Here is a 25,097-nt window from a genome sequence, read left to right on the forward strand (position 1 = left end):
CACATCTACTGCTATTACATTACTTCTTTGAATATCTATGGAGATTCTCAGTCATCCTCATGGTTGTCTCAAAGGTGCTTTTTCAAAAATCAACTGGATTTTCTTTGTTTTTCCTTGAAGACTTTTGTTTCTCACCCAAGAACTAATGAAGCTTCTTGGATAAGAAGCGAAACATCTTCAAGGAAAAACTAAAGAAAGTCCAGTTGTCTTTTGAAAAAGCACTTTTGAGACTACTTCTTTGAGTTTTTCTGTGCTCTGGCTGATGTCAGCTTTCATGGTGTCCACCCACTGTGTTCTTTGGCAGCCTGGTTTCCTTTTACCACTAACTCTTCCCAACATAATTGCTTTTTCCAGTATGAACTTATTATTAACTTCAATGGATTAGCAGAGGTATGTATATTTATGGAGAATTACAAACATCAGCATACATTATTAATTTTCATATAGAATCTTATAAACGCGGGAGCAAATGATTACGTCTGCAAAGACATTTAGGTAGTTCTTTGAAAATCACACGTATGTGCTCATTTGCTGCTCGTAAAATGTGTAGCTGCTCTTAGAAATCTAAATTCTGGTGTTACTGAGGCCGTTTGCAGTTGACCTTGCCTTAACATCCATCAGTCCAAATTACCCAAATTGTTTCACCGGTGTTAAGTTTAATTAATGTGTTACTTCCAATGGTTATGGGCCAAAGTCTGGCAAAATTCACATTCCTAGTCAAATTATGTTGCTTGGTCTCTTAGGGATGACCTCTATCCAGCTCTCATTGTAAGTCTCATTAATTTCAGTGGAGTTGCTCTGATAGAGTGGCACCAAGTCAACTCTCAGTTCTGCCACCACACTAAAGCTAGAGCAAAAATTATCTGAAAATCATTTTCTGATAAATGTTCTATTCGTTTCCCTTTTCATTCTCCCTGAATGGTTGGGGAGGAAAAATCATCCCTTTTCCAGAAAAATGGGACATAATAGTCCCTTCCTCTACTCTTAACAACAGATGGGGAAATTTCTAAGTCTTCAAGTTTATTGACGGAATAATAATCTTGATATAATAATAATAATAATAATAATAATAATAATAATAATAATAATAATAATAATAATAATAATAATAATAATGATGTGTTGTCCCGATTGTAATTGGAGCCCTCGGAGCAATACCCAAAGGGCTACCCCGCTATTTAGAAATTCTAAATTTGCCGGACTTGAACATTTTGACTCTACAAAAAACCACCTTACTCAGAACAGTTTACATCCTCCGACGATACCTTAACAGTTCCTAGGTCCTTGGTTAGGACTCGAGCTGCTGAGCTATTAACCAGCCTCAAAGGCTGTGAATCTCACTAAAGATTAACCAATAATAATAATAATAATAATAATAATAATAATAATAATAATAATAATAATAATAATAATAATAATAATAATTGTGTTGTCCCGATTGTAATTGGAGCCCTTGAAGCAATACCCAAAGGGCTACCCCGCTATTTAGAAATTCTAAATTTGCCGGACTTGAACATTTTGACTCTACAAAAAACCACCTTACTCAGAACAGCTTACATCCTCCGACGATACCTTAACAGTTCCTAGGTCCTTGGTTAGGACTCGAGCTGCTGAGCTATTAACCAGCCTCAAAAGCTGTGAATCTCACTAAAGATTAACCAATAATAATAATAATGGGATTATAAGCCTGAAAAAGTGGTCAAAAATGAGCATGCAAAACTGCTGTGGGACTTCCAAATACAGACTGACCAAGTTTTAGAACACAATACCCCAGATATCACAAGAAGAAAAAAGTGTGGATCGACATTGAAGTGTCGACATTGCCATACTTGGTGACAGCAGAATCAACAAGAAACAACTTGAAAAAGTCACCAGATATCAGGACTTGAGAATAGAATTGCAGAGACTCTGGCATAAACCAGTGCAGGTGGTCCCAGTGGTACTCGGCACGCTGGGTGCTGTGCCTAAAGACCTAGGCAAACACTTAAAAACAATTGGCGCTGACAAGATCATAAAGAAATTACAGCTTCCTGCAATGACACCAGCAGAACTGCAAAAAAACTGCTACTTGGAACATCATACATTTTAAGAAGATACTTTGTCGATACCTAGGATGCTGGCAGCAACCCGTGTCAACCATCAGTGCCAGTCAATAATATTTGTGATACATTTTTGAATGTTCAGTTGAATGAGTTTCATGTTTAATGAATAAAGAAAATAATAATAATAATGTTGATAATGATGATGATGATGATGATGATGATGATGATGATGATGGAATTGTCAGTTCATAAAAAACTAGAAGTTGTAAGGAGTTATGTAGAGTGGCATCTGTCTATGGAGATTCTCAGTCATCCAGGTCATAGTTGTCTCAAAGGTGCTTTTTCAAAAGGACTTTGTTTTTTCCTTGAAAACCTTTCACTTCTCATCCAAGAAGCTTCTTCAGTTCTTCAGTTAGAACTTGGATGAGAAATGAAACAAGTCCAGTTGCCTTTTGAAAATGCACCTTTGGTAGAGTGGCCTCCTCCTCAGTGTAGGGTTCTAAATTTGAGCACGTTGGCATTTTGTATTTTGTATTCTACAGTTGGTCAGTTGTGGAAAATGCTGTTGTTGGCTCAGTTGTTCTCAGTGGTTTGAGATCACTCTGAAGAAGATGATCACTGGTCAACTTCAAGGCCCATCTGAGCCATGGGGGTAGCCTGGAAGATGTTTGCTCTGACTGGAAATGTTTATAAATATGATTGAGTAAAATGTTTGGAAGGCATGTAAGTACTTCATTATGATTGGATAGTATTACTGAAATAAATACCATTAATATATGTATAAGTATATTCATAAATATATATTAAAGAAACCCAGAAGATTATGCATTCAATATTTTGACAAGGCAATGGATTTACATCTCACCTCTACACATATCTTGCTCCATAATTAAGGATAGGAGAAAAACTTTGTCAGGAATATTGTGTGAACCATAAAAAGAGACCAATTGATGGTCTCAGATTCGGAACTGGATTATATTTAGTGCTTTCTTAATGGACAATCACCAATACAGCATGCAAAACATTCTCCTTTCATTTTTGTTTTTCCATTTCTGTTCATGGATAAGGTTTTTTTCTCTTTTTTTTTTAGTTTTACTTTTGCTTCTTTTAAGCTTTTGTGAATGAGTGGAGTGAACATCTGGAGGCTAAAACATATAATGAACGGTTACTGGAACTGCGTATGTCTAATTTAATTAAAAGAAGGACTAGGGGAGACATGATAGCAGTGTTCCAATATCTCAGGGGCTGCCCCAAAGAAGAGGGAGTCAAGCTATTCTCCAAAGGATCTGAGGTAGGACAAGAAGCAATGGGTGGAAACTAATCAAGGAGAGAAACAACTTAGAACTAAGGAGAAATTTCTTGACAGTTAAAACAATTAATTAGTGGAACAACTTGCCTCCAGAAGTTGTGAATGCTCCAATACTGGTATTTTTAAGAAAAGATTGGATAACCATTTGTCTGAAATGGCATAAGGTTTCCTGCCTAAGCAAGGGTTTGGATTAGAAATCATCTCCAAGGTTCCTTCCAGTTTTGTTATCCTATTCTATGACAATCCACTTTCTCCAGTTTGGTGATGGGCAGAGGCAACTGAGTTCCATAATTCTTAATCAGTGTTACAATAGGTTGGGTTAAGATAAGCTTCTCTTGAGGGAACTTCCTTCCATGCAGAACTAAGGTGCTCAGTGGCCAGCTAGATAAAAATGGACTTTGGCCTTTAACTTCCAGCCTGAAGGGTTAAAAGATCCAACAATAATATCTGGAAGCTTATATTTCTTTTTCATATATACTGTATCTTCTGAATTAAGCCGAACTAAAAAAGAAACCAATATTTATTAAAAGTTTTGTTGTTGCACCAAAGTTTTTGTTGTTTTAATTAATAAGATTTCTTGTTTTTGGTCCAGTGTGTATATTTCTTTCTCTCTTTTTTTAAAGCCCAACTGCTAGTAAGAGGTAATTGCTGATCATGTATCTCTTTGTTCCAGACATTTTTATAAAAGTGTATGTATTATGTATGATGTGACCTTCAAATGTCATGGATGTGTTGTGCAATAAACTGTCAATATTTGTGGTTATAAGGTACTAGATGACTTTTACAATAATTGGAACAGCTATATTAAAAGCTCTGATCACTCAGCTGGTTAAAGAGAAAGACACAGGCCAGGCCAATGTTCACTGGGGATTTTTTTCCCCTCTTCTGCCAAATTATTAAATGAAGAGTATAGAAGAGTGTTTAAGAGGCATTGCTGTTGTTCTTTTTTAAAAAGAATATAATAAAAACTATATTTCCTGAGGGGAAAGTTATTTGGGATGATCCACATCCATTTTAATTAATGCCACATCAAAAAATCTGTTTTGCAATTTCCTGAAAGTTTCCTTCCCCTGTGAAAAATGCATCTGTCTTTCTACCTCGTTCCCCCAAGTGTGTTTGGATTTTCTGTAAAAATTTCTTCCTAGTGCTATTTTTTTTTCTCCTTTGTTGTTTTTGTTGCAAGTTAGTATTCGATTACTTGTCTCTTTCCCATTCTGCAGACTCCCTGGCTATTGGAATTTCCTCATCTGAAAAAGCCTCCCTTCACTTGGAGGAGCGTTTTGTTTTGGGATTTAGTTGGATTAGGGAAAGACAGACAATCCGTCACCTGTAGGGAAGAAGATTCTCTAACCAATAGTAATAGCACTTAGACAAGTGATGGCGAACCTTTTCGGCACCGAATGCACCGTGCGTGCCTGGGCCACAACCTGGAAGAGGAGCTGGCCAAGGCGCATGTGCACGCCTGAAAATGAACTTCCGGTTTCAGACAGCTACTCTTCCGGGTTTCTGGCGCACATGCACATGCGACAATCAGCTGGATGGCGAACATGCTCATGCAGGAAAACGGAAGACCACTTTCCGGCACTGCCGCATGCTAAAAGGCTAGCTGATTGTTGCGCCTGCATGCACGCCAGAGACTGAGAAGAGGAACAGGCAACGCCACGCGTGCCAGGCAACATGGCTCCATGTGCCACTTCAGGCACGCGTGCCCTAAGTTCGCCAACACGGACTTAGACTTATATACTGCTCCATGGTGCTTTACAATACGCTCGGGGAGGTTTAAAATGTCAGCATTATTTGCATATTGCCCCCAACAATCTGGGTCTTCATTTTACTGACCTCAGAATGATGGAAGGCTGAGTCAAGGCTTGAGTCAGTCAGGATCGAACTCCATGCTGTGGGCTGAATTTGACTGCAATACTGCGTTCTAATCACTGTGCCAAACAACCAAAGACCAAACGCTTGCATACATTTTCAGTCATGTCTTAAGTAGGTGAATTCCACAACTCTGCACTCACCCTTGTGCATTTTGAGGGGTCGGGGGAGGAAATCAAAATCTTTTCTCAACATTTTGAGAGAGAATGGTGAAAGGAAAGGACAGAAGACAAATTCAGCCCAACCTACAATGATCGTTTCTGAGTCTGAGAACAGTAATAGTACTTTGCAAAACATTGCAAAAATATTATTGTTATTGTTGGTCACACAATCAGCCAGATGTTTAGAATGGATTTGTTATTTTTATCCAGTCCTTCCCAAGAACCTGGGATAGATAGATGTTGTTGTTTAATAATATTAAAAATATGATTATGAACACTACAATGTGAAATCACAGCTGCTAGTACTTTAGCTTGTGTTGGCCTTCACAGACATTGAGTTCTTCCCAGGTCATAATATATCAACATTGTACAGGTAGTCCTTGACATGTGACCGCAATTGAACCCAAAGTTCTTGTTGCTAAGCGAGACAGTTGTTAAGTGAGTTTTTCCCCATTTTATGAGCTTTCGTGCCACAGTTGTTAAGTGAATCACTGCAGCTGTTAAGTTAGTAACACGGTTGTTAAATGAATCTGGTTTTCCCATTGGTTTGGCTTGTCAGAAGTTCACAAAAGGGGATCATGAGACCCCACGACACTGCAACCCATCATAAATATGAGCCAGTTGCCAAGTGTCTGAATTTTGGCCACATGACTGTAGAGTCATGCTACAGTGGTCATAAAAGCAAAAAACAGCCATAACTCACTTTTTTGGTGTTGTAACATCAGCCACTAAACAAATGGTTATAAGTCGAGAACTACCTGTATATTTGCAGGTCCATGCAGTGTTGGACTTTTGTAACTGACAGGTGGAAATTTTGTGAATGTGCAGATTTTCCAAGTGCTGTCTGTGAGTTTTGGATATGGCTTCCAGGCAGGGGTGAAATCCAGCAGGTTCTGACAGGTTCTGGAGAACCGGTAGCGGAAATTTTGAGCAGTTTGGAGAACCAGCAAATACCACCTCTGGCTGGCTCCAGACAGTGGTGAAATCCCAATTTTTTACTGTTCTGTGGGCATGGCTTAGTGGGTGTGGTGTGGCTTGGTGGGCATGGCTTGGTGGGCATGGCAGAAGGATATTGCAAAATCCCCATTCCCTCCCCATTCCCTCCCCATTCTGGGGCCAGCCAGAGGTGGTATTTGCCGGTTCTCCAAACTACTCAAAATTTCCGCTACCGCTTCTCCAGAACCTGTCAGAACCTGCTGGATTTCACCCCTGGCCCTAGAATGGGGTGGAAATGGAGATTTTGCAGTATCCTTCCCCCAGGAGTGGGGAAGGAATGGGGATTTTGTAGTATCCTTCCCCTGGAGTGGGGTGGGAATGGAGATTTTGCAGTATCCTTCCCCTGGACTGGGGTGGGAATGGAGATTTTGCAATATCCTTCCCCCAGGAGTGGGGAGAGAATGGGGATTTTGCAGTATCCTTCCCCTGCCACACCCATCAAGCTACACCATGCCCACCAAGCCACGCCCACAGAACAGGTAGTTAAAAAAAATGGATTTCACCACTGCTTCCAGGCTACTGGGACCACCATGACTGGTTTTTCCCTATCCTTTCAACTTTCAATTTTCAGATCTTGATTTTTGTGATCTCTTTATCTTCCGTTCTACTATCTCTCAGTATTGCCACATCAATTATCTGCTTATTTCTTCTTGTCCACCAGAGTTAAATCTGGTTATGTTATGAGCCAGGACTTCTATCCGTTTGTATGGTTATTATTTAAACTTGTTTAAATAAAATTCATGTTGACTTAAAATAAATAATAATTATTCTGTGACCTTGTGTGCTCTCCAACTCTCAATGCCTCTGGATGGCTCACAACAATGAAATGAAGAAATCACAACACAATCCATAAAAATGAAAAATAAAAAAATGAAGATAAAAGCGTGATGAAGTAAGGGGGGTCTCTCTCTGTCTACTCTACACTCATTCTATAAACATCTGTACTCTACAAACATCTGCACATTCTTTCTTTATGAACTGATAAGACCGCAAGATCTCCTTTGCATCAAGAGGCAGTTAGAGAGATGATCTGATGGAGCAAAGAGGCCCCAATGTACTTATTGATAATGGGGTGCTAAAGTAGGCCTATCTATTTCCTAAGATTCTGTAATCTAACCTCATTTCCTTTCAATAAACCTAACTGATGAGCTTTCTTGGTTGTGAGTGGCTGTTAGTGGCTTAACATAACATTAATTTCATGCTTTCAAGACACAGTGGGCTCCTTAGCTTAAGGACATGTGGTCAGATTTTAAATTCCTGCTATGCTTTTAAATTTTGCAGAATGTCTTTAGCCAGATTTATGCAGAACGAATAGAACAAAAGTCTCTAAGTGTAAGGCAGATTTTAATGTCTTAGTAGCATCTGTAATACCGTTGGATTTTCTACCTAGATTTTTTTTAAGGGGGTAAAGAACTGACTCCCTGAATAATTCTAAATGGAGAGGAACATTGAAGCTTCCTTCTCCTTCTCCTTCTCCTCCTCCTCCTCCTCCTCCTCCTCCTCCTCCTCCTCCTCCTCCTCCTCCTCCTCCTCCTCCTCCTCCTCCTCTTTTCTCTCCCCCTCTCCTTCCCCCTCCTCTTCTTTCAGTTTAATCAATTAATAAAGATATGGCCAAACAAAGCTACACATTATAGTGATGTTTGTTTTATTCTTTTTTTATGTCTGCAAAGTAGGATCTCCAACTTAGAGACTACATTGCAAACCAACATATTGTTACTCCTACTCCGCCAACCAGGAACTACAGACTGTATATGACACACTCAAAGTTCAGCTTTTTTAGTTATCAGCTAATTCTTTCTATTGCTTCTAACTTTTCTGCATACAGAACAGGACTCTTCGATGACTTGTAGCTTTGGGCACTGCCCCTGCAGCCATGCTCCACCTAGAATTTCTGCAGGAGCATGTCCAATGGGCAGCAAAGCCAATTTGCTTATAGTTTGGATCCCCCAAAAGTAAAACTATGAAACAGAAGTTTAGGGGACTGGAGGCTAAAACACATGAAGAACGGTTGCAGAAACTGGGTATGTCTAGTTTAATGAAAAGAAGTATTAGGGGAGACATGACGTGTTCCAATATCTAAGGGGCTGCCCCAAAGAAGAGGGAGTCAAGCTATTCTCCAAAGCACCTGAGGGCAGGACAAGAAGCAATGGGTGGTAACTAATCAAGGAGAGAAGCAACTTAGAACTAAGGAGAAATTTCCTGACAGTTAGAACAATTAATCAGTGGAACTACTTGCCTCCAGAAGTTGTGAATACTCCAACACTGGAAGTTTTTAAGAAGATGTTGGATAACCATTTGTCTGAAGTGGTGTAGGGTTTCCTGCCTAAGCAGGGGGTTGGACGAGAAGACCTCCAAAGTCCATTCCAACTCTGTTATTCTATTCTATTCTAAGCTAATTTTCCACAAGCTGACAACAATCCATTTTCATGGGTAAGATTCCCACCTTTGCCTGCCTACCAGCTCCATATTTTCCCCAATCCTCTTGAATGTGAACCACTATTAAACCACGTGGGCCTCACATTGGCCTGTTTTTTCCCGACCAATCCAATTGCTTTTTAAAAAAACTTGCACCAAAGTAAAATGATAGTGGGAGGCAGGTCAGGTTTTTTCATCCCTCAGAATGGTGTTGCACCATCCTATGGTCAGAATAATTGCAGCTATTGCTAAGTCAGCTTAATATGAATACAAGGGGATGTGACTTTATAATGCCTTGTTATATGACTTGGAACATTGCACCCAGTTTTGGTTGGCACGATATAAAAAAAGTTGTTGAGACTCTAGAAAAAAAGTGCAGAAAAGAGCAACAAAGATGACTTGGGGGATTGGAGGCTAAAACATACAAAGAACGGTTGCAAGAATTGGGTATGTTTAGTAGGACCATGGGTGACATGATAGCAGTGTTCCAATATTTGATGGGCTGCCACAGAGAAGACTATAGGGTCAACCTATTGTTCAAAGCACCTGAGGGCAGGACAAGAAGCAATGGGTGGAAACTAATCAAGGAGAGAAGCAACCTAGAACTAAGGAGAAATTTCCTGACAGTGAGAACAATTCATCAGTGGAAGGACTTGCCTCTAGAAGTTGTGAGTGCTCCAACACTGGAGATTTTAAAGAAGAGATTAGACAATGATTTGTTTGAAATGATACAGGCTTGAGTAGAGGGTTGGACTAGAAGACCCCCTCAGCTCTGTTATTCTGGCACTGGATGAAGGGAAGTGCTCTGTGTTACAGTTATGATTACTGGAAGGGGGTTGTTGTCACATCTCAGTTTGTCTGAACGCTTGTACTACCCAGGAAGCTGCTTAGCCATCTCTATTAAACTTGTTCCGCTTTTCCAAACCTAGTTATCTTTTCTTACACAGTCACTCAGAATGCAAGGCAGAGTAGCTCTTTTGTTTCCCCGTGTCATTCAAGTGTCTAACAGGAAAAAAAAATAATAATAATAATAAAGTCTATATTTTTCATTTACCAAAAGAGCTTTTTGGTATAATCTTCATTTCTAATTACACAAACAGGGCAGAGCTATTTTCTCCTCACTGGTAGGCTTTCTTCCAAATCGGCTCTAAAATAGCTCTTTGTTTCAACAAATTCTTTGCCGATCCATATTAATGCTTAACAGTGTAACATGACCATACATGGACACTTTAAAAAAAAAGCACCCCAAACCCTTTGATAAAACAACAAAAGAGGCAAGTTGTTAAGAAGCCCAAAACGATGGTAACTCTTGCAGAATATTTAACATGAGGTCACTTATTAAATACCAAAAGCACTGTTATAAACAATAACTGTGACTTTCAGAAAAATGGAATTGATGGCATCGTTTTTAGATTTCAAACGGCAGACAATAGAGTGCATTCTCTCTGTTCTTTATTTTTAAGCAATTTTATTGTCTTGGACAAATTGGCTGCCAGAGGAAGGCTAACTTTTTTTGGGGGGGTGGGGGGGTTTAAAAGCTTGGCAGAAATGATCTTCGGAAATTCCTCGCTAACTTAAGTTGGGTGATTTCTATTAATTTCTCCAGGGGAAGGAGAAATTGTAAAATAATATATCAAGGGAAGGACTCTCCCTTAACTGTGTTACTAAACATCTCAGAAGGGCAGCTTCCGTGGTTGTAAAGGCGATGGAAGAAACGTACTTTCAGATTTTGTTAATATAACCTTACAATAAAGTAGAATTAACCCATCTGTCTGAACCTCTCTCTGTGTGTATGTGTGGGGGGGGGGGAGAGGGAGAGGGAGAGAGAGAGAGAGAGAGAACGAGAACAAGAACGAGAACAAGAATTGAAGAAAACTCTCAACTCAGTTTAGGGGCCCATAAATGTATGTTTTTTTAAAAAAAGGTCCTTGTAGGTAAGAGTGGCCTCACTAGACAATCTACTGACTATAAGTTAAGTGGAAAGGACAATTCCCGAGACCACCCACGCATTGTCCTGCCTCTCTGTTTTCATTTTTGCTTTTTCAGAGGGATTAGTGCTAAACACAACAGCTTTTCAGCCTCACAAAAAAATGAATCTGAAGGATGGGGGGGTGGAGGGGGGAGAGATGGAAATCAATTTTGGGTCAAGTGAAAAAAAATCAGTCTCTTAAATCTGCAAAGCGAGCTGTTTATCTTACAAATTTATTCTTCTTCTTTTTTTATTGGGCCACACATATCCCAGGCAGCAAGATAAAAGAGAAATGTCTAACAAGCTGTCATTAAGAGTGACATCTAGCAAAGCATAACTAGTACTCCGATTCCGTAAGTTTATCTGGAGTGGCTGGTTAGTTTTAGCTATCGGTTGATCTGCCTTTTTTTTTTTCCTTGTGCTGTATAATGTTTATAGAAACCCCAAACAAAATAAATGGATCCTTTCACACATTTGCGGTTTTGCACTTCATACATGCCGCCTCAATTTTGCACAGTTCAGAGTATTTTCTTCTGTTGAATTTTGTTTCCTGTTCAGTGCTGTGCGAATAATATGACAATTAAAGTTTCCTGAGGAATCCAGAAATATAAAATAGTTCAGTCCACATAGATTCTGTGTTAAATACTTTCGGTGTTTCTATTCATGCCTCTTCCCAGCTTTCTAACAACTATTTTGTGTTAAGATTTTCTGGAAGGTCAAGCAGAACACTCAGGGAAATTTATTCTCGTGTTTTCTTTTATCCGATTGTTTATTGTTTTCATTCTAAGAAAACAAAAAGCAAAGCTACAATGTCCAGGGAATGTTAATGCTGTGTGTGATTTCCTTGACAGATATTTTAACCATTTCTCGCCTTTCAGAAACACAGGTGTATTTACTTTATGGACTATTGGGGAAATACATCCATAAAATTCACATATATGTTTCCCTGAGGTTTTTGATTTGTTTCCCCTTCACTGTGGCTTGCTTCAGACTTTCTGCTCTTTCCCACACGTCTGTTTGTACACCGATTCTAAGTTTGATTTGTCATCGTTTATTTATTTATTTGTTTGTTTCTTAGATTTATTTGCCACCTACCTCACCGTAGGGCTATCCTAGGCGGTTTACAAAGTTAAAAAGGAAGAAATGAAAAGAGTGTAGACAGAAGAGAAGCAAAATAATAGAACCACACAATGAACAATGAAAAAGAACACAATGAAAATATATCAATAACTCCCTTTTACAACCCTGTAAATCCCTTAATTCGGGATAGAGTCAGGGCGACTGGGTGGAGTTATGCATTTACTGGTTGGATTCCCTTCCTGATGCCACGCTGAGTTTGCAACAGATACTTTTTTTCTTTGCACCCTAGGGGAGAGAACTTCTGCCGCTACCTAGGATTGAACTCTCAATCTTCCAAGTGGTGGGCAAACATCTTCACCACTAGGCCACCACACACTGCTCAAATGAAGGGGGGGGGGAAACATCAATATGATAACAAAAAGATGGACAGGTGGAGAGCAGAGAACAAAGGAGGAGGGGGAGTGTGCCATCTATCCAGCAGTGACCTTCAGTGTGGAGTTGACCCACGTAAATCTAAATTCTTCCCCAACACTTGGCTGAAAACTGGTCATACATCCCACACATTATCCTTAAGGAACCAATGTATGGCATCAGATGAGAACAGTACCAACTATAATAACTATCGCATCCTGGACATAAACTGTTTCAACTCCTACCTTCAAAACAATGCTATAGAGCACTGCACACCAGAACAACTAGACACAAGAACAGTTTTTTCCCAAATGCTATCACTCTGCTAAACAAATAATTCCCTCAACACTGTCAAACTATTTACTAAGTCTGCACTAATATTAATCTTCTCATCGTTCCCCCCACCCATCTCCTTCCTTCCAGTTATGTCTGTATGACTGTAGTTTTGTTGTTTGTATCCTTACGATTTATATTGATATTGTTTCCTGATTGCTTATTTGTACCCTATGACTATCATTAAGTGTTGTACCTTATAATCAGTGGTGGGATTCAAGTAATTTAACAACCGGTTCTCTGCCCTAATGATTTCTTCCAACAACCAGTTTGCCAACTGTTCAGAAAGTTAACAACCGGTTCTCCCGAAGTGGTGCGAACTGGCTGAATCCCACCACTGCTTATACTTCTTGACAAATGTATCTTTTCTTTTATGTACACTGAGAGCGTATGCACCAAGACAAATTCCTTGTGTGTCCAATCACACTTGGCCAATAAAAAATTCTATTCTATTCTATTCTATTCTATTCTATTCTATTCTATTCTATTCTATTCTATTCTATTCTATTCTATTCTATTCTATTCTATTCTATGATACCTCGGTCCAGTTTTCCCTAAACCAACTTATTCTGAAGGTGGCATCAGTGGAGAACAAGAACAATTAAGAGTACAGTGCAGATAAATCCAAATGTGGAAGTTCTCGGGGATAAAGCTGTGGGTTAAAGCTCTTTTTTTTTTGCCTCTTGGATGCAGAATGAAGTAGGAATAATCATGTGACACAATTAAATTGCGATGGCATCTCGCTCTAAAGAAAAGAATAAAAGAAAAGCTGTAGCTTGGTATAATTTATGTGACAAGTTCCCACAAACATTGGGTATAGTCCATTTAATGGGTGAACAATTTTAAATCTCCTTGATTTCATTGTGAGAGATTTGCACATCTGCTTAGTCTTCTATTAAAACCAACAGTACTTAATGAATTAACCAAAGGCTTATATTTAAAAGTGCTTAATTTCCTGTGCATTACGCCTAATACCATTAATATTAGTAGCATCAATTGTAGTAATGTTCTTACCGCTTTCTTTAGTCTTCAAAACTTTTGAAAGGGATGCACAGCTTGGCTTGCATACGCCTGCATATTAACAGTCAAGCAAAGGCAAGAAAGAGGGAAAAAAACTTTTCTGGAAAAAAAAACAAGGAAGGAAAAGTTTTTGTGGTTTTTTTTTTTTTAAGGATGAGAAAGTACTTAATAGGAATGAAGCAAAAGAAGAAATCAAACCAGCTGCTGACACAGCTGTTTCTTTTCTTGTCTAATTCAGTTCTGTATAAAGGTACCATATGCTGCTTAAAAACGATGATGGGAAAGATGAAATAATTTAAGAGAATAACAAGAAAATACATGAATTGTCAGCATTCTGTCAGATTTAAAAGAATGAAACAGACAGGTGTAGTATTGACATGTTTCGCTTTGTGTTGCATTAGCAGTTTGAGTGAGAACAACTTCTTGACATGTGCTGAAGTGATGTGAGAACGTTCTCTCTATTTCAGATGTTGGAGAGGAAGCTGGAAGATCTGCCGGCGTCCAGCAGTCATCGCTGTTGAGAGATAGGAGCCTTGGGTCTGCCATGAAGGACTGTCCTTACTGTGGGAAAACATTCAGGACATCCCATCACTTAAAAGTTCACTTGAGGATACACACAGGTGAGGCCTCTTCATAAAACAGTGATACTTTTATACAGAAAAGAAAGGGGTGCACAAAAAATGGTCTCTGGAAGTACAGAGACTAAACCATATCCTACCAGAATTATATCCGCATTCTTCTTCCTACCGTTTAGTAAGTGGCAGAGCTGGCCCTGTCATTAAGTGGAATCAGTGGTGGGTTGCCCCTGGATCAGACCGGTTTGCACAAACCGGTAGTAAAACTGGTGGGAGGCCCCACCCACCACCCTGGATGTCATCATTGGTGATCTGCGCATGCACGTGCGATCCCTTGCGAACCAGTACTAAAGGTAAGTAGAGCCCACCCCTGGGTGGGATGAAGGAAACTGAGATGGAGGAGGCCAAAATGTAACCTCTCACTCTTTCAACCCATGCCAGGATCGTGAACTTCTTGTTGTAAAGCTCTCAGTTTTGCAATCCAAAAATTTTTCAATGTCATGTCCGAAACCAAAAACTGATGGTTATTTGAGGCTGAGTTCTTTCTTGTTTCTCACATAAGGACAAAGTCTTGCCAAACGGAGCATTCTACTATCTGCAATATATTCTGTGAACTATTAGGGAGAGGCTGTCTTCACCTGCTTTCTCTTACACATACAGTAACATCGAGTTGCCTCTTATTTCTCTGGAGTGCACCTCCCTCCCTCCCTCTCTCCCACCCTCCTGGAATTCCACATCCTCATTCCATTCCATTATACCTGGGGGATTTTCTAGATCAAAGGGCCAGTCCATCTCTCTCTCTCTCTCTCCCTCTCCCTCTCTCCCTCTCCCTCTCCCTCTCCCTCTCCCTCTCCCTCCCTCCCTCCCTCTCTCTCTCTCTCTCTCTCTCTCTCTCTCTCTCTCTCTCTCTCTTTCTCTCTCTCCTCCCCCATTTATGCCATTCTGCTGCAGCTAGATCACAAGATCACGGGGAGAGGGGTCTCCTTAACATGGCATATTATTTGGATGGGGTACACAAATGTGTAGGAAAAGAGGCAGCTGAGCTTGAAGGTGGGGTTAAACCTATCATTAGTTTTGAGTCATTGCATTGCCAGAAGAAACCTAAGTCTTGCCTCCGTGAATTCTGTTTATCTTTATGTAGTGCCATCTAGATTAATATCAGGTGCAAATAACCAGGAATATTCATTGAGTTCAAAACACATAAGAGTTTATTATTGCATTCTTTAGTACAAGAATCTAGTCAACTGATAGTTAAAGCTAAACTGATGCTAGATAAAGCTCAAGATCAGCCATCTCTTCTCCTACAAAAAATGTCTTCTAACGATGTGTTGAGGTCAGTGTTGATGTGGTTGAGTATGAGTTGTCTTTGGGTGTTCTAAGTAGATAGATAAGCATTGTTTCATACATCAGTCTCCACCCTGCTTATTGTAAATTTAAGAGCACCAACCTCCCTTTCACTGAAATATTGAGACTATTCAAATAATTGAAAGATCTATCTCTGTTGATTTTGTAAAATGTAATAAGGGACAATCCTTGGTTGAAAAGTTGTGTGTTGTTCTGTATGACTATGTGCGTGCACATTTCTACATTGCAGGCATGTTTTCTGACCTGGCCATTGGCCAATTATCAAATAGATTTTTTTTTTTTAAAAAAAAATGTCTAGAATGATTGCCATTGTCCAGGCAGAGGAGCATAGGGAGGTGCTGTGAGATATCTCAAAAGCTTCCCTGAAGTTTCAAAAGCAAACTATTTTCTTCTACATGTCCTTCTGTTGTCGAAGAATTTGATTTAAACCGAACTGTATTGTTTTTGCAAAAAACAGACTGTTCTCTTCCAAACTTCAGTGAAAGAAAAAAAAATACAAAACTGAAAGACGTATATTTAATCTGTTTTTAAAGTATTTTAGAAATGGCAAATATTTATTTTAAGTAAAGGCCAGAAAGAACTGCTTATTTTGCGTTTGATTAATAGATGCACAAATGTCTTCATTGTTCTTCTGTTTAGAAAATGCATGAACATAACAAAACATTCTATGTTTGAGAACAAACATGTGCAAGGAATTAAATAATTGCTACATAAGTTGAAAGGTGACATGGAGATAAAGAACCAATGGAGCAGAAGCTCTGGGCTATCTGCTGCAAGGTTTAAACACTTTAGCATTTCCCCCCTCCTCAATTTTATAATCACTTTAGAATTGGAATTCACTCCAATTTTCTAATTCTACTCTTGGAATAATATTGGAAAATGGAAAGAATAGTAATTCACCCAAGCATGTTAATGGCATAAGGGACATATCAATCTTTTAAGTCAAAGTTTAATGTATCCCCCCCCCCCGCTCCAATATTGTATGCTGAGGCAAGAAAAAACTATATCCCACATAGAATTAATGGATTTAAGGTGTGAATTGTATAAGATGAAAGATTGACAAACTGTCAGTCCTCTGGGTAAAAACGGGAGACTTTCTGTTCTGAAAAAGATTCAGTTTTCACATTTAGGGAACAAAATCTGAAAATTCAGAATGAATTTTAATTCGTCGATTGAAATCGATTCAAATCTGGATGGAACCAGCCTTGGAGAATTGTGAACCATTCTGGTTTTGCATCTTAGAAAGTATGTAAGTGTTAGTCTGGGGTTATATTTTCAACAAAACCAATAAAAAAGTGAAGTGATAGATAGGAATAAAATTCTCTAAGATTGTGAGGCAATGGAATGAAGTTTGTTTTTTTCACCCCAAGTATTGGAATCCAGATTTGTTCTGGAGAACTGACAGACAGACTGGACAGCCCATATTATGAAATTAACTATGAAAGTCACTATTACAAGATGCGCTCATCCACTCCGTGGGATGGTTTTAAAAAGAAAAAGCTATTGTTGACTAATTATCACGATTACAACCTATTACACTCAGGAAGAGAGTCACTAGATGCTTCCTCATAACAATTTGAGACAAAGGCCCTCTTGCACCACTGTGCCCTCAGGGTTTTCTTAGAGGCCATGTTAGGAAAAGAATGTAAGAGATGTATCTGGTAGGGCAGCTGCAGCGCACTGAGGAGAATGAATTAGAAAACGTAATCTACAGTACACTAAAAATTTCATTCACGTTGTATATAGTTCATTCTGTTCAAATGTTTACATGTAAAACAAGGACTGTTAGACTCTGCTGCTGGTCTTTTCACAAGGCCCTAAAAAACTTGGTTTTCTTCCCAGGACTGGGCTCCCAAGAGAGTGATAGAGATGGTCTCTGGGCTTTATTGATGGTTGTTTATGATGTTTGTTTGTTTGTTTTATTTTATAGCATGTATTTTATTGTTTTTATATATTCAATTGTAAGCAACCAAATGTCATTTATGTGAGATGAGTGGCGATGATAGATAGATAGATAGATAGATAGACAGACAGACAGACAGACAGACAGACAGACAGATAGATAGATAGATAGATAGATAGATAATAGATAGATAGATAAATCGATAGATAGATACAATAGATAGACAGACAGACAGATGATGATGATAGATGATGGATGGATGGATGGATGGATGGACGGACAGACAGTCAGACAGATAGATGATTGATAGGCAATAGATATAGACAGACAGACAGACAGACAGACAGACAGACGGCTAATTAAATACTTCTTCATAATCTTTCATTGTAACTAAAAGGCCACTTTTTGTTTCTTTGTTTGTTCATACGAACGCTTGAAATGAATGAAAGTTGATTTTTCCCTTGACTCCCAAAGCTCCAAAACCCCTTGGAGACAACTGTTTTATGGTCTTCGTATGGGAAGCCTCTGTGTGAAGAATTTGTGAGGTGCTGATCTGTTCACCACTTCTTGTTCCACAATGTTCATCAGCTCCTCTTCAGTCCGCCATTATGTCCCCAGTAGTCCACATACAGTAATATTGGGATAAATGCCAATGTCACTCAAGACTAGGCAATGGTAGCTCTCTAAATAGGCTTCTTAAATCTGCTTCCAAACAAAGACACTTTTTCCTATTATTTTTCTGTCTTTTTTTCTCTCACACACTTTTCTTCCTTCCTTCCCCAAAGTAGTTTTTTTTTTTTTTTACACTTGGTGTGATTCGCCCGAGTTCAGATGATGATCTATGAGTTGAAAACAGATCGACAGGATTGTTCCTAATCGGAAATTACAGTCTCTTCTTAAAATTGCTACAGATAGTTGTCATGTGTCTGAGGAATACTCAGTATGACGTTGACAGAAATAAACTCAACTCATGCCATCTCCTGGAAATATCTACTAACCATATTTACAGAGGCAAGATGGATTAGAAACATAATTGAAGAAAATGGCCTCGTGCACCAGGAGCAGAAACACTTTTGTTACTGGCTTTTAAAAAAAAAATATATTCACAATTGAGTTAAAAAGATTTTTCCTTCCCCCATTTCTTATCTGTTTCTCCAGATAACTCCATCCTAAATATTATACCACTCGCCTTCCCTCGATTTAATGACATCCCAAACTTTTGTCGAAAATAATTGATTGAATTTAAATAAACTTAAAAGTTTAAAAGGTAATGTTAACGGTATATATTTCCTACCAAACACTAAGTAGGGAAATATCCATTAGTGGAATTAACTACAGTTTCTAGGTAGCTAACAATGTGGTGGTGTATACAGTGGGGCTAATGAACGCTGCAGTGGGTGATATTTCATTATACAAATTAATGCTCACATTTTAATGGGAAAGTCACATAATGAATCTCAGCTTCACTGACAGCAATTAGAGACACAGATTGTCCCCTTCTGGACAAGACACTGTTTAGCAATAAGCAGCTGTGTAAAAAGTCTTCAGGTTTGCAACATATATACACACACACATATATATATATATATGCGCTTTAGAGGAAATGACTGTACAGTTTATATTAATATACTGGAGCTTCAGAGCTAAGGAGCATCCATATTTATTTCTTCTAATATTAACTATGTAAAAATATATAGACTAAATAAATATTCAGCATAGGATTTAAATTCAATTATGTGGCTTTGCTGGGAAAAAAAAAAAAGAAGAAAGGAAAGAAGATGATGAGGAAGGTTTAAATATTATCCAGATAGTTGTGCAACAGAACAGAATGTAATAGAAATAAGAATCTTATATCTTTTTTTTTTCCCCTTTGTTTTTGGTTTGCATATTTCATGGTAGCAAGGGAGTAAAAAAGAGTCAAAATGCAATTTGTATTTCTGACAAACAGATGAGCTATGTGGGGAACATGTGCACGATCCAAAAATAATCCCACAGAACCTTTGATATTCCATTTGGTTTCAAAAGTGTGAAGTGAGTGATTAGAATGATAAAAGAAATTACTGAGTAGGAACAGGGCAGAATAATGAAGTAATTAAACCATGCTGCAGTTCTTTTCTGAAATACCTTCTCTTGCCATTGATGAAATAGATTATCAATATCTTATTAATTGATTGAATGGCTTTTAAAAATGCACACAGAGTGGTTCAGTATGTGTATTAGAATCTATCAAGGGACGTTTACTTGTTCATTTCATTATTCGGTGATATATTAGTAATTTTAATTCTTGAGGATAAACGATAGGCCTCGAAGGCTTAGGATACCACTTTCCGGACAGAGTTGGAGAAGACCTCTAATTAAAACTGGACAGTTAAATGGGTAATGTGACAGCTTTTCCCTATTTTGATCAACTTCCAGCAACCCAGAGCAGCATGGTGAATGATAAAGGATTATGGGATTTGCAGTCCAAAACATTAGGTTGTTTACTCAAATGCAGACAAATAAATGGAAAAATGGCCTCATTCAGCGTAAGGCAGCCTTCCATAGAACGGGACCTCCAAAAATTCTTGAAATGTAATTCCCATAATTGCCCAGTTCAACTGTCTTTGAAAGTTTGGACTCTGCACTTATTTATAAACCATACAGTACACTCAAGACACCTTTTAAGACAGTCACGGAAATGTAGTACTTTTATAGGTGTTGAATATTTTGGATATAAATCCTTACCAGGAAAGCTGTATCTATTTTTGGCTCATGTTAATTCCGCATTCAAAAATATTTTCTATCCCTGTTCCACATTAATGCACATTTTGACTGGAGATGGTTTTTGCATTTGCAGGCAGAATAATATGCATTCAATTCAAATTTTATTCAATTAAAGTTTGTCAAATACCTCACATTTTGCTAAGTGCCTTGTATGCCTTCAAGCTAGGAAGTAGAACAAAATTCAGAAGGACGTTTTGTCCGGATGGACTAACTGTTGGTCATTGGTGTAGACTTCAAGGATTAGAACTTAGAAAAGCAGTACAGTGAAATAACAGAAAAAAACAACTGAGTCACAAAAGAATGATTCGTTAATAATGGCAGTGTTAAATAAGCAAACATAGGTGGGAGTTTGAAGGTTTTGTGCAGTTTCTTAGTTTTCCCAGGACTATGTCCTTCTGGGCAGAGAGTTCTGATGTGGTTCCTGCAATCTGTTGGAGCCCCTATCCAGTTTAGGAGTAATAGCTCCAAGTCACCACTGGGACCACTTTGGCCTTGGCATTCCACATCCTTAGTAGTTACTCCTTCAGGCCCCTCCATATATATGTTGGAAAGTCCAGTAAACCCACTGTTTGAAAGTTTTTTATTTTTTTTATTTATTTTTAGAGAAGACTAGACACAAAATAAAATGTGATAGGCCTTTTAGTTTCTTCACCAGTAAATTGTGAAGCCCTGGAGAGGTTCAAATGTCAAACTTCCTCCTCCACATTGTCACCGTTCTCTCTTGAAACTACTTAGAATGTCTTTCATGTTTGTGTTTTAAGAGATACACATTTAAGCTGTGTCTGTTTCCAACATGGCACCCACTAAATACCCATGTTTTGGGGACGATAACTCCCAGGTTTTTTTTGCTGAAAATCACTTTGCTACCTAGAAATTCTAGGAGCTGCCAGTCCAACTTTCTTGAAGTGGAAATTCTAGGAGCTGCCAGTCCAACTTTCTTCTTCCCTTCACTCATAAGTGAAGGAGATGAACACATCTGCATAAGAATAAAGAGCCATGGTGGTGCAGTGGTTAGAATGCAGTACTGCGGGCTAACCCTGCATCCCACTGCCAGGAGTTCAATCCTGACTGGCTCAAGGGTGACTCAGCCTTCCATCCTACTGAGGTTGGTAAAATGATTGTTGGGGACAATATGCTGACTTTGTAAATTGCCTAGAGAGGACTGTATGTATGTATGTATTTTATTTTTTGGTGACATGGGGACAGATGAGAGAAGTAGAAAATGAAGAAACAACGTTAGGGTACACAGTTCACAGATGGCTTGTCTTAATGTTTAAATCACTTCAGAGAAGAAAGAAATGTCCTTGTTATTTAGATTGCTCAGAAAAATAATTGTTGTTATTGACAGAACACCATTAAAAGAAGCTTCTAAGACTGTCAGACTGCTGTCTGTTTCAGTGACAAGTCCAGCAGTCAGGTCTTATAAAGAATCACTTGATAGCTGCTCAAGCAACACTCCTATATATTTACATTTCTGTTTCTTTACCCAGCTTTTCTTTTTGGGGGTGTACATGTGAATGCCTGTAAATATTTCACATATGTGCTGGAGGACACCTACACTTCTTTGCAATCAAAAACAAAGAACCAAATGGGCTTTGCACTAAAATAAAATATCAAACCAAAAACATGGTATGTATTTTAGAATGCAGCTTAAGCCAACTCTTACTCTTGGAAAGATATCTTATTATAGGTAAATTACAGATTTTACCAGTATACAATAGAGGAACCATTAGTGCAAATTTAAAGCACTGCAAAAAAAAAAAAAAAAAAACCCACCACAAAACGCACCAGTAGATAATATTAATTTCAGGGCAACAGAAACTATTTTGTACCTTTTTATTACTCTTTTTCTCTTTAATTTTTATCGACTACCTTTTATCTTAACTATATGTTCTTAGCCCGATGCAATTGCAATGCACTAAAATCGTATTAATATTTTATAGAAACCATATTTATAGTTCTTTATTTGGAAACAATGCAGCAGGTCTGCAGATCCTTGAATCCTTCTGGAATGGTGCCCTCCAAATAATGATAAATTACTTGTGCAGAATGCCATTTGCTAATTATATCCATGATTTACTGCAGAGCAAGACTTAAATCATTCATTTCAGTCTTGCGTAACAGTGCCATAAAATTTTTAGGTTTAAAAATGGTTTCCATGTGTATAATTTAAACAAATTTTAGTGCTATTGTATACAGAAAAACATTGCAGTCATCCATTTGTTATATATTTTGTCTCTCTCTCTCTTTCTTTCTCTCTCTCTCTCTCCTCCCACCCACTGCCCTCTGCTTGTACTTTTAATGATCACGGTGTGGAATGGTGTTGCTTCATTTTCATAATCATAGCTTCTAATTCTACAGCAGCTTTAGCATATTAGGTTAAAGAAAAGATGGTTGATTGTGTGCTTATAGCGTGTCACGTTTGTAGAACGCTGTTTAAAAGTGGGGGGAGACCTTTAAAATTTTAATTTAATATTAAGGAAGAAATTACCTTGGGGGGGGGAAGGTTCGTGGTGGCCATTATTATTGTAGAAGTGTAAAGCTCTTGCGTTTCGTTTCATTTTTTTCCCCCTCCAGTAAATTTGCCTTTTGATAATTGCAGGTGAGAAACCTTACAAATGCCCCCACTGTGATTATGCTGGTACCCAATCTGCGTCATTGAAATACCACCTGGAGCGACATCACCGAGAGAGGCAGAATGGCGCTGGATCCCTCTCTGGGCAGTCTCAAAGTCAAGAGCACAAAGAAGAAACATCAAGTAAAGGATCCATGTTTGTGAGACCTGAAGTACTGAGAGGAGCTTTCAAGGGTCTTCCTGGCATAGATTTCCGAAGTGGGATGGGATCTCAACAGTGGTCACCAGGAATGCTTTCTCCAGGAGAACACCCAGGGCATTCAGTTGGAATCTCCTCTGAGGTTTCTTCCGATAACATGAAGGACACACCTTGCAAAGGGACACGTTTTTCTGACCTAGGCCGAGCATATCATAGTATGGTTGGAAACGGAGTGAACTTCCAAGGGTCTCTTCAAGCTTTTATGGACAGCTTCGTCCTCAGTTCCTTAAAGAAAGAAAAAGAAAAGAAAGACAAAGTCCTGTCCAGTTGCCTTTCTGCAAAACTTTTGGGTTCAGAGACTAGTGAGGAAAAGGTGCCCATTAAACAGAGAAAAACAGAAAAATCACAGTATGAACCTCTTGATCTCTCTGTCAGGCCAGATGCCGGCAGTCTTCCAGGTTCATCCATTACTGTTCAAGACAATATCGCTTGGCACGGCTGCTTGTTTTGCTCCTTCACAACATCTTCTATGGAACTAATGGCTCTTCACCTTCAAGCCAATCATTTAGGCAAAGCAAAGCGTAAAGATGGTGTTTTAGGATCAATGAGAAATGGTAAAGACCAACCTAGAGAGGCCGTGGCTTCAACCAATAAAGCCAACCTGCTGCCCATTTCTTTACAGTCCAATAAAGATTCAGCAGTTTCAAATCTGATAGCTCAAGTGGATGCTTCTGAAAGAATGACCCAGGGACCCAAGGATTCTCCTGGAGAACAAAAGAATTCCTCGTGGCCTGGTCACGTGGACTCCACTTTTTATAATTTTGCCGCTGACTTCTATAAGCAATTTGGCGTCTACTCTGGCATCGGCGGAGCACACAATTCTTGTACCACTGCGGACATGGACCTCAAAACCCAGTCTGAAGATGACCCACCCATGATGCTTTCCGACCCCATGAATAAAAATGCTACTGATGACCTGTCCGACATTGCATCCTCTGAAGATATGGAGTCTTCCAAGGAAGAAACGATCGATGAGGATGACCTTGAGCCCGAAGCTGACCTTATGAACCAACCCTTGCCCAATCCAAGCAAAGATAGCAGTGACAGAGGAGACAGCCTACAAAGCTCCGTAGCCTCCAAAAACTCACAAGGACTCCTTTCTCCTTTGCCGTCTTCTGAAAAGCAATGGCACACTTTGAATCTGCTTTCCCCCCACGAAGCCGCACAAGTAGTAATGAAACCCGAACCGACGTCAACCCCACAAGTCCTGGAGAAGCAAGTAAACATGCTGTCGGTCCTAAGAGCCTACAGCTCTGATGGCTTAGCAGCCTTTAATGGACTGAGTAGTAGCACAGGAAGTAGTGGATATATCAAGAGGCCTGACTTGTGTGGTAAGTTTTAGAATCCTTCTTTCAGACCATTTCAGAAAAAAAAAAACTCATACAAAATGACTAAGTCAGTTTAGTTATATTTGTTAGAAAATTCGGCTTTCAGAAATGTCTAAACATGATGAGATAAACGTCTCCTTTGTTCTAGAGCATGGATCTCTGTTGACTATAAATGGTGCTTCTGTGGAAGAGCGTGGCCTTTTAATCTGGTCCAGGCCATTCAAAAAAAAAAAAATTACGTTCATGTACTTTTAAATTAGATTAGCAGTAATATAAGAGGATTGTATTTATAATATGTGATTGGGACATTTGCTGCTCCAATGTTTTAGCATTCTGATTTGGTTTTATTTTTTTATTTTTTACTTAAAAAAAAAAAACTGATGTGGTAACTTGCAAACTTTTCAGCATCTGAACTGAGGAAAAGACACTGGACACTTTGTTAAGCCTTAGCCAAATGTGCTTCTCTCTCTCCTCACCACACCCCAAAAAATTCTTTATGTTATATAAGGGTATAACACTAAAAAATTAAAAAAAATCCAGTCAGCTATTCCAATATGTATTTATATTTTTATAGGGGAATTTTGAAAGTCCTCATCAGACAGGAATCTTTCATTAATTTCAAAAATTAAACCCTTTCAGTTTTCTTATTGGAAATAGTGTGATCATCAAATAATATAATGGATATGATAGACACGTATATTAAATTGTAAAAAAAATA

General features: G+C 38.7%; 1 protein-coding gene across 21 annotated transcripts in view; it reads left to right on the forward strand.

The window, feature by feature from the left end:
• Window positions 1-25,097, forward strand: part of ZNF536 (zinc finger protein 536) — a 444,743-nt gene that overhangs the window by 266,505 nt on the left and 153,141 nt on the right. For all 21 annotated transcript variants that reach the window (XM_087877031.1, XM_060681614.2, XM_087877037.1 and 18 more), the window contains 2 exons: window positions 14,079-14,231; window positions 22,820-24,382. In XM_087877031.1, coding sequence (XP_087733157.1) covers window positions 14,079-14,231; window positions 22,820-24,382 — 1,716 coding nt within the window. The remainder of the gene's footprint in view (window positions 1-14,078; window positions 14,232-22,819; window positions 24,383-25,097) is intronic.

The sequence above is a fragment of the Pantherophis guttatus genome, chromosome 11 (genome assembly GCF_059756535.1).
Source record: "Pantherophis guttatus breed Tessera chromosome 11, ASM5975653v1, whole genome shotgun sequence".
NCBI lineage: Eukaryota > Metazoa > Chordata > Lepidosauria > Squamata > Colubridae > Pantherophis > Pantherophis guttatus.